Source organism: Pogoniulus pusillus, chromosome 29, assembly GCF_015220805.1.
Source record: "Pogoniulus pusillus isolate bPogPus1 chromosome 29, bPogPus1.pri, whole genome shotgun sequence".
Classification (NCBI taxonomy): Eukaryota; Metazoa; Chordata; class Aves; order Piciformes; family Lybiidae; genus Pogoniulus; species Pogoniulus pusillus.
The window spans coordinates 17638336-17654310 of NC_087292.1; the positions used below are offsets into that span (position 1 = coordinate 17638336).

The 15975-nt window shown below is 64.8% G+C and overlaps 1 protein-coding gene across 2 annotated transcripts; it reads left to right on the top strand.

Moving 5' to 3' along the window:
* The first annotated feature begins 1885 nt into the window (after positions 1-1885).
* Positions 1886-15406, top strand: TGM2 (transglutaminase 2). 2 transcript variants are annotated; one of them, XM_064167456.1, is made up of 13 exons: positions 1886-2186; positions 4026-4205; positions 6374-6616; positions 7809-7927; positions 9083-9211; positions 9483-9663; positions 10613-10748; positions 10865-10968; positions 11090-11329; positions 11511-11783; positions 13451-13611; positions 13837-13973; positions 14572-15406. In XM_064167456.1, exons 1-13 carry the CDS (start codon positions 2177-2179, stop codon positions 14726-14728), a joined length of 2070 nt encoding a protein of 689 aa, XP_064023526.1. In that variant the 5' UTR covers positions 1886-2176; the 3' UTR covers positions 14729-15406. The 2 variants fall into 2 exon arrangements, with proteins under 2 accessions (XP_064023526.1, XP_064023527.1); XM_064167457.1 differs by lacking the exons at positions 1886-2186; positions 4026-4205; positions 6374-6616 and adding an exon at positions 7099-7379.
* Positions 15407-15975: the final 569 nt, after the last annotated feature.

Here is a 15975-nt window from a genome sequence, read left to right on the forward strand (position 1 = left end):
TAGTGCCACAGCAGAGCCATCTGTGCCACCTTCGCCTGGAGCAGATGGAACACCCAAGTGCATCCAGAGTTCACACTAGGAGGGAGAGCAGACTTGTGTGGGCAGAGCCAGACCCTGCATGCTCCCGACTGAGCCTGACTCCCCCTGGCACTTGTCACCTTGACACAAAGGCTCCTGTGCCCAGGAAGCAGCCCTGGGAACGAGGCCAGCTTGGGGCAGGCAATGATGGCTGCCACCAGCCCTCCCTCAGCCCTGGCACTGCTGTGGCTCGGCAGGGGAGAGGGACTCCTGTGCCACTGATGCCAGGAAAGGCAGGCAGCCCCCTGGACCCCCTCCCTGCAGCAGCCCAGCTCTGCCCACACTGCCAGCACCAAGGACCCGTGGATGGCTTCTATCAAATGCAGCTGCCGTGAGCGCTCTCTCAGCGAGGATTTGCTGCCCTCCTCCTGCTCTGCCTTCCCAGCTGCCACGAAGGGCTGAAGGCTGAGGCTGCCCCCACCACAGCTGCAGCCACCAGCTCAGCCCCCACCCAGGGATCTTGTCTTTCCAGGGCCCTGCTGCCAGCCTAGGTAACACGGGGCAGAGCTGCAGCAAAGTCAGCCCTGTGCCCCCAGCCTTGGCCACCCCAAAGCTCCTCATCTCACGGAGCCTCTCTGGGTAGCTGCCCTCGGCCTGCTGAGGTGTCACAAGGACAGCGGCGGTACCAACAAGCCCCGGGAGGAGCTGCACATCTCACTGCAAACCCTGCTGCCACCGCGGGGCTGGGCCATGCCCGAGCAGAGGGCACCGCCCACACCTGAGGGCTCCTCTCCGTGACTGCCCTGAGCAGATCCAGCAAGGGCTGGCACAGGGCACACCGGGACACAGGAGAGTCCGAGGCAGAAGGGATTCGCCGTGGCACAGTCTGCGTGGGTGCCCTTGAGCACACCAAGTGGTGGACCCCAGCCACTTCCAGGGCCCCCACAGGAAGGTCCTCGGCAACTGAAGCAGCCCTGGAGTGACCACCAAACCTCCCGAGAGCTGGGAGGGGACCCACCGGGCTGAAGGGGGAGGTCCAGTGGGCAAACACCTCCAGCAGAGAGGCTGCAGTGTCCTGTGGGTACTCCTGAGCCTATCCTGCAGGATGTTGATTCCAGGCCTGCCCGAACGGTTCCCCCCCAGCTGCTTTTCCTATCAGCTCCAAAGATGCAGCATTTGGCTATCTCCACCTCCCACCCTCTCTCACAGCAAAGTGCTCCACTGCTATCAGCAGTGTCCAGCAGCTGGCCAAGGGCCAAAGCCATGCAGAGAACTACACCAGCAGCAAACCTCATCCCTGGCCCTGGCCAGCTTAAATCATAGGGAGAAAAACAGAGAGCAAACCACATCTGCTCCAGAGGTGCAGCTGCAAGACCTTGCTCCTCACAAACCATGCTGCCGCTCAGGGGCACCCCCATGCCCCCTACAGGCGTCTGCTGTGGGCTCTCTGCCCCGGCTGGGCAGGCTCAATGGCATTGGGTCACCCTTGGGGTGCCCAGGAAAGGGCCAGGCAGCCCTATGGGGTCAGAGACTCCTGGGCAGGAGAGGGACAGGCAGAGCACGGGGCAAAGGCTGCCAGGGAAAGTGCTGACCCCTGCCCCGTGCCCACCTCTCCACGGCACCATGCCCCACGACACGCAGGGAGATCTCCAGCTGACTTTACCCCCTGGGCAGCAAACCTTCCACGGCCACTCCAGCTCCCGGCGATGTGCTGCTGGGAAGGGCCCAGCTGCTGCCCCCCGGCAGCCGCATGCCTGCCAGGAACGCCCGGGCACAGAGATAAGGCCTGGGGAGGGAAAACTTTATAAGGAGAAAACATTCCCCGAGCCTGGCACCTCGGTGGGAGCTGGCAGCCCCTCTCCTCCCCGCCCCGGGCTTTCTGCCCTCCTCTTCCCCAGGGTTTTCGGCCCCGGGGGCGGCTCCGGGGGCCGGGCGCTGCTCCCCGGCGGCTCTTTGCGCTTGGGAGGTGGTTCGCAAACTGCTCCGTTTACTGGAAACTTTGGTTTCCATTCGCTGTCCCGGGGGTGTGCGCGGCGGCGGCAGCCGTATAAATGGAGCCGGCGGCGGGGCAGGGCGGGCGGCGCTGAGGGGCAGCTCCCGGCTCACCGGGGACCGGCAGCAGGACCAGAACCGGCAGCAGGGGCAGCACCGGGGCAGCATGGCCGAAGGTAGGAGCGCAGGAGCACTCCCCCCGCGGGTGCTGCGGGGGCTCTGCTCGGTGGCACCCCCAGCCCCCCGCTTGGCCGAGCGGGAAGGGCCGGAGCGGAGCGGGGCTCGGCGGCGCTCTGCCGCCGGTGCTTTCCTACCGGTGCTCTCCCTCCCGCGGCCCCAGCGCCGGCAGCTCCAAGCTGGAGCTATATAAAGCTTTCGGCGCTCGGGAGAAGAGCTCTGACAGCTGGGCTGGGACCTGCCCGCGGCTAAGGAGGGTTCGGGAGGCTCAGGCAGAGCCACTCCCGCAGGTGGCTGTTGGAGCCCCTGGGAAGGGGCAAATCGCCTCCCACCCCCCACGCCTCCAGCCGAGCTGACCCCAAGTCCCAGGGGCTGGGTCAGAGCCATACCGAGGGCACACAGCCTTCTGGGTGAGGTGGCATCGCTCTGCTCCAGTGCCCAGCACTGCCACAGGCTGCCACAGCAGTGGTGACACCAACACAAGTCCCTCTGCTGGGTCACCACCACCAGCCTCTGGCAGGAAGGTGAACCACTCCACACAGGGCACCTCTTGCTCTCCTGTGGCAGTGCCTAGGACACCCCTGCCACCTGCTCACCCTGGCAGTACTGCAGCCCCCTCCTCACCCATCTCCTAGGGCTGATCCCTGAGGGAGGTGGCACCTGCCCTGCTCCAAAGAACCTGCTGCTTGCTGATTCGTTTGAGGACAATGCCCCAGGAGACAGGAGCAGAAGGAGCCTGGGCCCTGCTCCCCTAACTCACTTTCTGCCATGCCTTTGGCTCAGCGTTGGTGACTTTGGCAGAGCTGGAGGCTATGCCATGGAGCCATGCTCCTGCTCAGAGGGGCAGGTGGCACACAAAGGGACCCTATTCTAGGGTCCCAATAGACCAGATGAAGTGACCTTACAAGAGCCATTCGTGGCCAGTCTCTGCTGCCACAGCAGCTCTCAGCATGGTGGGCACCAGTGCCAAGCCCCACTGAGTGCCTGGAATGTGCACAGTGTAGTTCCCATAGCCCTGAGGCTGGCACCAGGAAAGGCAGAGCCAGGGACAGCTGTGGTGTGGGGACACCAAGCTGAGCATCACCCCTGCCAGCCACCTCAGTCTCTGGCCGGTGCTGAGCTTGCCACGGGCAGCTTGCTCTGGCAGCAGAGCAGCAGGGGCCAGCAGCCTCCAGTGATGCATGCTCTGGCACAGCACCTGGAGTGGCAGGGACACGGTGGGGACGCAAGAGGGACACAGCCCTGCCTGGGCTGCGAGAGAGAGCAGGGGGCACGGACAGATGCTCTCCTGGTCACCCAGTTCACGGCTGGTGTCACCAGTTTGCTGGCAGCCACGGAGCACTAAAGCTGCTGCAGAGCCTTTCCCAGCCCGGCTGAGGCACAAAAACATTCCTGGCATTCTCCAGGCAGAGCCCGCTTGGGGTTTGGGCACCCAGGCAGCAGGCCCTGACTGACAGACCCAGAAGGCAGAGAGGATGCTGTGAGCTGTGGCCCTGGCATGACGTGGGCAGCACATGGTGCCCCTCCTACGTGGTGATAGCATGGAGGGCAGCACCACAGCACACTAAGCACGGAGCATGAGCTCCACAGCCAGCCAGGAGGGCAGCTCTCGGCTGCAGGCTCGGCCACACGGCCCCTGCCCACCACAGCACATGGTGCCAGCTCAGAGCAGAACCCCCCCAGGAAGGATGCTCAGAACCTGGCATGGCTGCAGCAGCCAGGGCAGTGGCTGCCAACCTCTGGCACCAAGATTCACAATCCCAGAGGTCAGGTTGGGGGTAAGATCGACCCCTCCTGCCCGAGCTGGCCATGAGCTGGGTGCTGTGCTGCCTTGGCAGAGCTGGTGCTGGAGACGTGGGACCTGCAGTGCGAACGCAACGGCCGCGAGCACCGCACGGCGGAGATGTGCTGCCAGCAGCTGGTGGTGCGGCGCGGGCAGCCCTTCGCCATCACCCTGCACTTCTCGGGCCGGCCCTTCGACGAGGGGGTGGACAAACTGGCCTTCAACGTCGAGACAGGTGAGTGCTGCCATGCCCCCCGCCGCACCAGCGAGCCGCCCGCTGCCCGAGGGCTCGCCCGCGGTGTGCCGTGCCAAGGCAGCTGCCTCGTCTCGCCCAGTCCCTGCCCCCTCCCAGCCCCTCCTGGCAGGGGCTGCTGCTGCACACAGCTTTTACACCGAGCAGGGGAAAAAGGCAGCAACTTGGCTCAGTAACTGGAGCTGGAGGGAAGCGATAAAGGAACAAAACAAAGCTGCCACCACCTCCTCTTCCTCATTCCATGGCTGTGCCAGATGCGGGGCCGCGCCAGAGCCACCAGCTCACCAGGAAATGCCCTGGCTGCAAGCCAGAAAATCCCCCACATCGAGTCTCTCACGCTTCTAGGGCGCATCAAAGTGAACCTCGTCAGCCTGAGAGTCTTTGCCCAGCCACTCCCTGTGCCCCCATCACCGAGAGCCCACCGCGGGGTTTGCCCAGGACACACAAAGCCTGAGAAAGGAAACCTGTCGTGTGTGTGCTCCCCCCCCAGCACACAGCCCTGCTGCAGCCCCCCTGAACACTCCTAGATCTGGTACCCAGGAGCTGAGCAGTGTCCAACACAGCTCCAAGCCAGGGGCTTCTCCCACCACCACTGCAGCCCTGGTGAGAGCCCACCGGGAGCTGCAGGGACTGGGATGTGGCACTGGCAGCCAGAGCTGGGCACAGCTGCTGGGCAGGAGCTCTGCCCCCTCCAGCTCAGAGCAAAGGGAGAGGAAGCTCTTGGGCAAGAGCTATTTTAGGGCTGCAGAGCCCTGCTGAGTCAACCAGGCCAGAATTCAGAGTGGCACCACAGTGCAAACCACTCTTCTGCTTTGCCCCCAAAGGCTCTGGCTCCACCGTGGGCTGACGACGCAAACTCAGCACCCCCCAGCTTCACCCTACACCAGCAGCTCCCCTATTGCCTACCCCCCCAGTGCCGAGGCAGGGGTCCGCACAGCCCCGGCTCCAGCCTCTGGGGTTTGACGAGGTCGTGCTGCTCCCGGGGCTGGTTTTGCAAGGCAGGAGCCCGAAACGGAGCCTCCCGGGGCGAGGCAGCGCTGGAGCGCGCAGGGAAGGGAGAGTTGCTTCGGGTCTCAGCGACGTGAGCAGCCCTACCCACCGCACCGCGGCCAGGCGCGCAGCCCCACCAGCACAGGGAGTGCCAGACCTGTCCTCCCCGGGACGGCCAAGCTGCCCAGGCTGTGCCACCGCCCGCGGGCAAACGCAGCCATTTGGAAGCTTTTGTGTTTTGAAGAGCCCATCTCAGGCACCGGGGGCCCATCGGGGGTGTCAAGGGCTTCGCAGGGAGGGAGAGGAAGAGGAGGAGAGGCAGGCAGACTCGTCTGGCTGCCCATCCCCACGCCTGTGCCAGGACGGCCCTTGCCAGGGCAGGGTTAGCTCAACTCAGCCTCCTCCAGAGGAGAAAATCTGTGTCACCCTGACGAGCTCATGAGTATTTTTGGTGACTCGCCTGGCGCCCTGCCCGCACTGCGGGCGGAGGCTGGCAAGGGACCAGCCCTGGGCTGCCCTCCCCGGCCAGAGGAGCGGAGCACCGAGCAGCCCCGCGCTGGCACCGGCACTGCCGCGGCCGAGGCTGGACGGCACCGCCCCGCCGGGGAGCTGCGCTGGGAGCGGGCTCGGTGCAGGTGGCTTGGACAGGGCTGCGAGCGCGGGGGGTGGCAGGGATCACTCTGTCCTCGGCTCAGCCTGCGGACGCTGAGCTCATCCCCGGGGCTGGCCTCTTCGCAGCAACGCCTGCGGCTGCCCACGCGTCGTGGGGCTGAGAGCCGGCAGGGGATGGGGGCTCCAGGGGGGGAACACTGCCGGGACCCCCACACCCTGGGCTGCGGTGGGGTCATGCTGCGTTAGCACAGGGACCTGGCAGCTCTGCACCCAGCGGGCACAACGGAGGGGAGAAGATGTGGCCCTGGGGCGGGCACCCCCTCCACTCTCCTAGCCCTGGGGCGAGTCTCTCCCGCCCCATCCCAAACAGCAAGAGACCCCTCCCCGAGCGCCCCACAGCCAGGCTGCCCCACGCCTACAGACCGAACGGGAAACACTCCCGGCAGAGGCAGAGGGCTCGGGAGCACACGGCGCAGGTCGCCCTGGCACACCCTGGCGGCGTGGGGCTCCCCGAGGCCCAGTGATGCTGAGGTGCTCTTTCTCGGCAGGGCCGTGCCCCATCGAGACATCAGGAACCAGGTCGCACTTCGCCGTGACGGACGTGCCGGAGGAGGCAGCCTGGAGCGCGGTGGTGCAGGAGCAGGAGGGGGACTCGGTCTCGGTCTCGCTCTGCTCCCCCCCCGACGCCCGCATTGGTCGCTACAGCCTGACGGTGGAAATCTCCACCGGCTACGAGGGCAGCAGCAGCTACATCGGGCACTTTGTGCTGCTCTTCAATGCCTGGCACCCAGGTGAGGCTTTCCCTCTCTGCTAGATGGGGCATTGGGCAAACACCATCCGCCCCCAGCTCTGCCAGGGCAGCACATCCCCGTGGGTCTCACACTGCAGACCCCTGGTGCCCCAAACCTTGCCCTGAGCTCAGCTCTAAGCAGAAATCTCCACTTGGATCCACCTCCACGAGGTACCAGAGCAGGTCGAGGCCACAAACGCCACCACCCACCCCAAGACATCCACAGCCCCTTTGCCAGTGCCACGTCTGGGCTGCCCCCACCCGATGGTGCCCCACGGAGCTCACCTTGGCGGTGCTGGTTGCAAAGTTCTGAGCAGCCTCCGGCAACAGCTCCTGACTGTCCTGACCCCTAGCCTGGGCAGGGGGGGAAACTCTTAACTGCCGCTAATTGGCTCTAATTGCCCCAACCTGCAGCAGCCCTCCCCAGCCTCAGGTTAGGCACCACCTGTGGGGGCCAGGACAAGCCCTGGGTGCTCATTCCCGGTGGAATTGGGGCAGCCTGAGGGAGAAGAGGCTCAGTGCTCGGGGGTTTGATGGCCCTGGGCAAGAAGCAGCCAGGATTCCATGGCTCCATGGCCTTCCTCTGCTCCTGAAGCTGGCAAGCTCCATCTCCTCCCAGGCAGACCTGGGCTGAACTGCCGTTCCCTGGCCCTGCAGAGATAAGAGGCTTTAAGGGAGCTTCGCCCAGCCCGGGATGTGCCAAGCTGGTGCAGGGGCTGTGCGTGCTGGGCTCCTTCCCAAAGCGTTTCCAGCAGACAGGGGAGGTGAGAGGAATGGCTTCAGCTGCCGCCTCACTGCTCCGCCGGGAGGGCTTCCTGCTGGGAAAGGACCTGGCTCCGGGAAACAAAAGAGACAGCAGAAAGGGTGGGAAACCCCCCGAGCTGCTGGGCATGGCCCCTCGGCCCTAACCAAACTCCTGGGCATGGCTCATCGGCCCTAACCAAAGTGCTGGGCATTGCCCATCGGCCCTAACCAAAGTGCTGGGCATGGCCCCTCAGCCCTGACCAAACTGGGCTGAAATTCTCCAGCAGCTCTCTCAGACAGGAGCAGTTCCAGTCCCTGTTGCTTCATTTCCCACCAAGTCCCTCCCTGGTCAGTGCCTGGCACATCCCCGGGCTCGAGGGGCTCTGCGCAGGGCTGGGGGCAGGGGGTGTGGGGCAGAGCCCTGTGCCCATCTCTGGCTCTGCCCACAGAGGACACGGTTTTCCTGCGGGAGGAGGAGGAGCGCCGGGAGTACATCCTGTCACAGCAGGGGCTCATCTACCAGGGCTCCCGAGACTACATCACCTCCACGCCCTGGAACTTTGGCCAGGTGAGCAGGACCTGCTCGCCCCGGGCCCCCTGGCCAAGCCTAGCATGGCAGGCCGTAGGGGCTGGCACCGTGTGTGTGGCCTCAGACCTGTACCCCACATGCAGCCGAGCCCCCAGGGAGGGTCTGACCCCACCACGCAGCCGTGGGACAAAGGATACGAGAACCAAGTTGAGGTGCAGCTAGAGCAGGCTGCTCAGAGCCCCGAGCAACCTGCCCTGGGATGGTGCCAGGGATGGGGCAGCTCCTTCCTCTCTGGGCAACCTGTGCCCCTTGCAGTGGTGCAGAGCAGCTTCAATTCGTGCTGCATTTCTTTTGCCTTGGCCTTTCTCTCAAGGGCTCCTGACCATTTCTGCTGCTCCAGGCCTCCCATCCTTCATTTCCTGCCCCTGGAGCCCTGCCCCAGGCTGCCCAGGGCAGTGGTGGGGTCCCCATCCCTGGAGGGGTTTCAGAGCCATGGAGATGTGGTGCTGAGGGCCTTGGTTTTGTGCTGCCCTGGCAGTGCCGGGCTAGGAGTTGGACGCCCCCGACTCAAACAGTTCAGTTTCGTTTCCAAGAGGGAACGGCTGGCTCAGAAGCACAGCAGAGAGAGGGCAGCATCCCCTGGGGCCCCGGGGCCGTGTGCTGCTAATCAGGGATTCCACACTGCCGGGAACCAGCACCCCAGAGCTGCTCCCCGGGGCCGTGCTGATAAGGCAGCGCCCACACCCCCGTGGCTAAGCCCCAGCTGCTCACCCTGAACCCTGGGATGTCCCGGGGAGGGGGGGGGTGCCGTGGCCCACGCAGGATCCGTGCCGCAGCCCGAGGCAGGGCTGTGACTCAGCCTTGGTGGGAAGCAGGAGGTTTTCCTGCAGGTCAGCTCCGTGCCTGCGCAGCAGAGAGGCAGGAAGCAGGATCCGGCCCCAGCAGGAGGGTGGGAGCAGGCTGAGCCTCTGCTGACCACAGCTCCAGCCCCTCGCTGTGGTGGCACAAATGGGAGGAGGCATCACTCCGAGGGCGGCTGGCTCAGGGAGGGGACCTTAGGACTCTATGTGACACCCCACACCCCCTGCCCACTGTGTGCCAGGCAGCTCTGCTTGCAGGGGCACGGTGGTGAGCCAGGAAGGGTGGTGAGCAGGAGATTCTAGGGAGCTCAACACACCTTTTCCCCCTCACCAGTTTGAGGATGGCATCTTGCCCATCTGCCTGGAGCTGCTGGACACAAACCCCAAATTCCTGAGGGACCAGGACCGGGACTGCTCCCGGCGCAACGACCCTGTCTACATCGGCAGGGTGGTGAGTGCCATGGTGAGTGCCACCAGCACCCCCAGGGGAGTCTTTTGGGGGGGTTGCAAAGACCCCCAAAACTCTTTGGGAAAGTTGATGGGTTCTTAAAAACCCCATCCCAAAGCAGCTGGGATGGGGGTGGGCACAGAGCAAGAGGGCACTGGGGTGCATGCGGCCGCCTGCGTCCCGGTGCCCTCTTGCTCTGTGCCCACTCCCGTCCCAGGCAGGTCTGTGAGAGGCTGATGGGCATCTAACCCACTCCGCCCTGGTCCCTCTTGCCATGCCCCCACAGGTCAATTGCAACGATGAGGACCGGGGGGTGCTGGCGGGGCGGTGGGACAACCAATACGGAGATGGGATGAGCCCCATGGCCTGGATTGGCAGCGTGGATATACTCAAGAGGTGGAAGAATCTGGGGTGCCAACCAGTCAAGTATGGCCAGTGCTGGGTCTTTGCTGCTGTGGCATGCACTGGTGAGAGCTGAATGCCTTCTTTGTGCCCTTTGCCCCAGCAGGCTGGGGTCAGCTGTGGTTTTTTTCCCACCCCAGCTTCCTGCCTTCCGAGCTGCCTCCCAGCGCTGGGAACTGTCAGGCTCAGGCTGATTGCTCAGCAATTAAATGCTTTCTAGTTCCAATCTGGTGGGGAATGAAGGGGGGGAGGGGCAGGAAGGTTGGCAAAGGGGCTCTGACTTTTCACTTCGAGCTGGCAGAGCAGCAGGGGCAGGATACCAATCTCGGGAGAAGGAAAGAAGCTTCAAGGTCAAGGTTGCAGTAAAATCTCGAATCCTCTGATTCTAAATCACAATTCCAGTGCCCACGAAGCGTCCAAAGAGAGGACAAAACCGTGGTGCTGGTGGCACCACCACACCTCACGCCCGCCGCGGGGGGGAAAGGCTGCCCCTGCGGAGCTGCAGGAGCTCGGCTGCGTTTGTAGATCACAGCCAGATGAGAGCCTTTACAGGGCAGAGAAAGAGCAGGAAAGCGAAGCGGATTTCCCGGCACTCCCGGGAGCTGGGAGCCTCCCTTTGAAGCCTTCTCACTGCCTCTCTGCTCCCCCGGGGAGTTCGGCTGGCAGCAAAAGCAGCTGCGAGATGAAATGGGAGGCTGAGCGCTGCTGCCCGCACACTCCCGGCACGCACTGGCAGCTGCCTTTGTGCCTTTCTTCTCCCGCAGTACCCAGACTCTGCAGGCTGGCAGTGCCCTGTGCCACCCAGCTTGCCCGTGCCCACTGCGAGGATCGGCTCCTCCTGGGTGGGGGGTGGCAAGCCTTTGAGGAGGAAAGGAAGGGCAGGAGAACTCGAGGCTGCGCGGGATGGCTTTGCATGCTCGGCAGGATGGGAGCTGTGCGAACCCAGGGCTCTGAGGGACGGGGGCTGTGCAACGGTGCCAGGCCTCTGTGCCAGCCCGCCCTGCCTCCCCACAGTCATGCGGTGCCTGGGCATCCCCAGCAGGGTGGTGACCAACTACAACTCAGCCCACGACACCAACGGCAACCTGGTCATCGACCGCTACTTCAGCGAGACGGGCCAGGAGGAGCGGCGCTCCAGGGACATGATCTGGTGAGGGGCACAGTGAGCCTCCAGCCTGCCCACCCCCAGGGCAGCGTCTGCCCCTTCGCCCCACCTGCTGGGCACTGGAGGGGGCTGAGCTTCCTACATCCTGGCTCCTCGTGCAGGAACTTCCACTGCTGGGTGGAATCCTGGATGGCTCGCCCAGACCTGGCACCTGGCTACGATGGGTGGCAGGCGCTGGACCCGACGCCCCAGGAGAAGAGCGAAGGTAGGGTGGGCACCGCGGGGATGCCACCTCTGACACAGCAGGGTCTCCCCACTGCCACGACCACGTCTTGCCCTCGTGGTGGGCAAACCACGGGTGGTGAAGCTGGCTCTGGTCCCTGCAGGGGTCTTCTGCTGCGGGCCAGCCCCTGTGCGAGCCGTCAAGGAGGGCGACCTGCAGCTCCGGTACGACATCCCCTTCGTGTTCGCCGAGGTCAACGCCGACGTCGTGTACTGGGTGGTGCGGAGCGATGGCACCCAGAAGAAGAGCACCCACTCCTCCGTGGTGGGCAAGAGCATCAGCACCAAGAGCGTGGGCAGGGACAGCCGGGAGGACATCACCCACACCTACAAGTACCCGGAGGGTATGCAGGGGAGGGGCAGAGACGCCTCCGGGAGGGGGCAGCTGTTGGGAAGCAGAGTGGGGAAGTGGTTCATCAATGCACCAACTGCTGCAGCAGGGCGCAGGGGACCAGGGCGAAGCAGCCCCAGCCCCTGGCCTCGCCCTGCCCTCCCGGCAACCGCGGGTTTCTTGGTGCACCGCAGAGTCTGAGAAGGAGAGGGAGGTGTTTGCCAAGGCAGAGCGCGAAACGAGCTCGCTGCGGCAGGCGGAGGAGGGCCTGCACCTCCGGATCAAGCTGTCGGATGGGGCCAACAACGGCTGCGACTTCGACGTCTTCGCCGTCGTCAACAACAACACCGACACGGAGCGGCTCTGCCACCTCACTCTGGGCGCCCGCACCGCCAGCTACAACGGCACCCTCGGGCCCCAGTGCGGCATGAAGGACCTGCCCGACCTCACCCTCCAGCCCTGGGCAGGTAAGGGACCTGCTGGCACCGCAGGGCTGACGGCGTGCCCTCCAGCTGCGTCCCCTCCTCCCGAGTCCCCTCCTTTTCCCCCCTCCTCTTGAATCCCCTCCTCGCCCGGCAGTGACCTCCAAGCCCCAGCCCCGGGCTGCTCAGTGAGTGGATGTCTCCCTTGGGGCTTCCTCCTCCTTCATCCACCACGGTGGATTTTCAGTCCTTGATGGAAGGGTGAGGAAGGTGCTCGGGCAGGGGCTGGGAAGGCGCCTGGAGCACGACAGAAGTTACTGCTGGGCACTCTGTGCCCTCACCTGCACCCCAGTCCTGCTCTTCCCAAAGTGGGGCTGGGCTCTCCAGCAGGATTCTCCCAAGGCAGGGAGAGCAGGACTGAGCCCGGCCCCGGCCGAGGGGATGCAGCGGCAGGGTTCGCTGCCCAGCCCGGGGCCGGCAGCGGCGGCGCTGCGGCAGCTCCGCCGTGGGTGGGCGCCGCACGGAGCAGTCCCGGCTGAGCCTGCCTTTGCCTTGGGTACAAATTAGCCTCACGCCTGGCGATTAACCACGAGGCCTGACTGCTGCCAGATTTCCACAGCCCCTGCAGGGCCTGGAAATGTGACACATCTGCCGTCCTGGAACAGCCTGGGCGCTGAGCCTTGCCAAGCCCCGCTCAGCTAACCGGGTCGTGACAAGCGCAGCACTCAGCTCCCTGCTGCCTAAAGGGAACGAGGAGTGATGGAGGGAATGAGGAATGATGGAGAGAGTGAGGAATGATGGAGGGAATGAGGAATTACGGAGGGAAGAAGCAAAGTGCCTGTTCTGGCTGTGAAGGGAAGCAGGATGCTGCTGGCACCCCCCTGCTTGGACGTTTACCGTCCTGAACACCCCCATGCAGCAGCGAACCCCACACCATTCTCCCTGGGGCTTACTGCAGCCCTTACGGAACCTGTGCCCTGTGCTGGCATCAGCAGCCCAGCCGGGGGTGCCAAGCCCCTCCCTCTGGTCACGTCCCAGCACGTCCCGTCCGTGCCGGGAACACGGAGCTGCGATTCCAGCGGTCACGGCCGCTGAGAGCCTTCCCCGGGACAGCTCTGCAGCTGGCTGCCTTCAGCCTCCTTCCCTCCTCACCAGAAAGACAGCTCAATCCCCAAGGGCTTTGGGATAAACAAGGCTCAGAGCTGAGCCAGGGCAGCTGTCAAGGAGCTGGGCTGGCTCCCACCACCAGCTGCAAAGGGCTGGTGAAGCCCCTCCGGGTCCTGCTGCAGGCACATCCCTGAGGTTCTGCTCTGGCCCATGGCTCTTCCCTCCCAATGTCCTGGGACCTCATCCTGGAGGCCTGGCTGGACTCCAGGTCCCTTCCTGCTGTCCCAAGCCAGGTGCCCACAGCCCTGCTTCCTTGCACGAGTGGCAGCAGCCCCCTGAGCACCCAGCTGGGCACAGAGCACCCAGCTGCAGGTGGCTTGCAGCTCATGTGGGCACTGCCAATGCTCTGGAGCTGGCAATGGACAAACAGATCCCATTCCATTTGGGAAGGGATTAGCCTGGGCACCCCCTGGGCACCTGGAGAAGCTCCTGAGAAGAACAGGCCGGGCCAGGCTATGCCAGCAGCAGCCAGTTGTCAGCACCAGGCTGCAGGCACTGGTTTGGGCAGGGAGCAAGCCCTGACCAGCCTCTGCTGCCCCTCCCAGAGCAGAGAGTGCCCCTGCGCATCCTGTACCAGGACTATGGGGAGAACCTGACCCAGGACAACCTCATCAAGGTGGTGGCACTGCTGACCGAGCAGCAGAGCGGTGACGTGGTCGTGGCTGTCAGGGACATCCTCATCCAGAACCCAGAGATCAAGATCAGGGTAAGGGCTCAGTGCCTTGCCCTGGCTGGGCTGGGGGGAACAATCCCACTGGCATGGGGTTGCTGCCATCACCCTGAGGGGTTGGCCCCAGCTCCAGGTGGGGCTTGGGCAGCAGCACCCTGCACCCCCTGGGACCTGCCTCAGCTCCCCAGGCCTGGGGCAAGGGTTGCAGTGTGACCCCCCCCAGGCACAGCCATGCTGGGACTGAACCCCTCCTGCTTGCAGGTTTTGGGGGAGCCAATGCAGAACCGGAAGCTGGTGGCAGAGGTCAGCCTGGTGAACCCCCTCTCTGTGCCCCTCAACAACTGCGTCTTCGTGGTGGAGGGTGCCAACCTCACCGACGGGCAGCAGGTCAAGGAGCTGTAAGAGCCCTTCCTTCCTTCCTTCCTTCCTTCCTTCCTTCCTTCCTTCCTTCCTTCCTTCCTTCCTTCCTTCCTTCCTTCCTTCCTTCCTCCGGCTGGGCCCTTGGGAATGGGGGTGGGCTTTGTACACAGAGCTCACCCCAGGAGGGTGGCCATGGGACCTGGCTCTGTTGTGGGCACAGCAGGAGCTTGGGCTCTACTGGTGCCTGGTGGGGTCAGAGCAGCTCTGCCCCACTTGCCATCCTGTGGCACTGCGGGCACAGGGAGGGCGATAGGTCACTGAGAGGGCAAGTGGCTACCTTGCTGCTGCCCTGCCCACCCCACTTGACCCCATGCCCTGCTGCGGCTCTGCCCACCCTGCTGTTGCCCTGCCCACCCCACTGACCCCACGCCCTGCTGACCCCATGCCCTCCCCACTGATCCCATGCCCTGCTGACCCCATGCCCTCCCCACTGACCCCATGCCCTGCTGACCCCATGCCCTGCTGACCCCATGCCCTCCCCACTGACCCCATGCCCTGCTGACCCCATGCCCTCCCCACTGACCCCATGCCCTGCTGACCCCATGCCCTCCCCACTGACCCCATGCCCTCCCGCAGCGAGGAGCCAGTGGAGCCGCAGGGGCAGGCCAAGGTCAGGCTGGACCTGGTGCCTCGCCAGGCAGGGCGGCACAAGCTGGTGGTGGACTTCGAGAGCGACAAGCTGCTGGGGGTGAAAGGCTACCGCAACGTCATCATCGCCCCCCAGCCCAAGTGAGTGGCCACACGGCCCCCGCCCCGCCCAGACGCCTGCCCCCTCCTGCCCTGGGCCTCCCCAGCCCCTCGCTAGCTTCAGCCCGAGGTGGTCGCAGCCCTCCCTGCCGCCAGCGAGCTGGCCCTGGTGCTGTGCTCCTCCCGGCAGAGAGTGGTGGAGCAGGGGCAGGAGAGAGGGGCTGGGGGTGTCGGAGGTCCCTGCAGCACCTGTTCTTTTCACTACCTTTTCCTCCCCCCATGGGGAAGAAGCATCCCAGCCCTGGGTGCAGCAGGGACCTCCTAAGCCACCCCTCCAAGCCGGGCAGCCCCCTCCTCCTCCTCCTCCTCCCCCCCCCAGCAGTGCTGACACCCCGAGCCCAGAGCAGGTTCTACAAACCAAATCCCAGCACAGCCCCCCCCAGCAGCCCCCAGAGCTCAGCCCTGCTCCCCTGGGCCGCACGGGGAGAGCAGAGCTGTGAACTTGAGCTGTCCCCAGGCCCCGTGGGCACCCAATGGAACCTGCTGATGGCCGTGCCCGTGCCCGTGCCCTGCACAGAACCCACTGCAGGGGCGCAGCGGGGCCTGAGCTTGTACCAGTCCTGGCTCCTGCGGCTGCAGACAGCAGGGAGAGGGACAGGACATGGCTCTGACACGAGTCAACTCTGCAAGCACTGAATAAAACTCTCTGTTTTTCACTTCTAAAGCCGTCCTGGCCCTTCTCACCCCAACCGAAGGTGAGGGGCTGCAGAACGGGGCTGGGCAGGAGCAGCTGAGGGAGCTGGGGGGGTGCAGCCTGCAGCAGAGAAGGCTCAGGGCAGAGCTCACTGCTCTCTGCAGCTCCTTGAGGTTGGAGCCAGGTGGGGGTTGGGCTCTGCTCCCACGAGAAGAGGACATGGCCTCAGGTTGCCCCAGGGGAAGCTTAGGTTGGGCACTACACTGGAAGGCTTCTCAGACACTGGCACAGGCTGCCCAGGGAGGCGGTGGAATGCCCACGAGGGCCCTGGGGGCGCTTCCAAGCTGCGCGGATGTGGCGCTGAGGGAGCAGGGTCAGCTCCGGCCCCGCCGGGCACATCGCGGCTGGGCTCAGCCTTGCAACGGTTTAGGTTGGAAGGGACCTAAACCGTTCTAAGGTTTAGCCTTGGAAGCCTGCAGCTGGAGGGGGCCCTGCCAGCCCCCAGCTCCGGCAGCACCGAGGCGCAGGAGCTGTAGCAGGAGCTCGGAGGGGCGGCGGTGGGCGCAGGGTTAAGCAGGAGCTGCGCCTGCCCCCGCCGG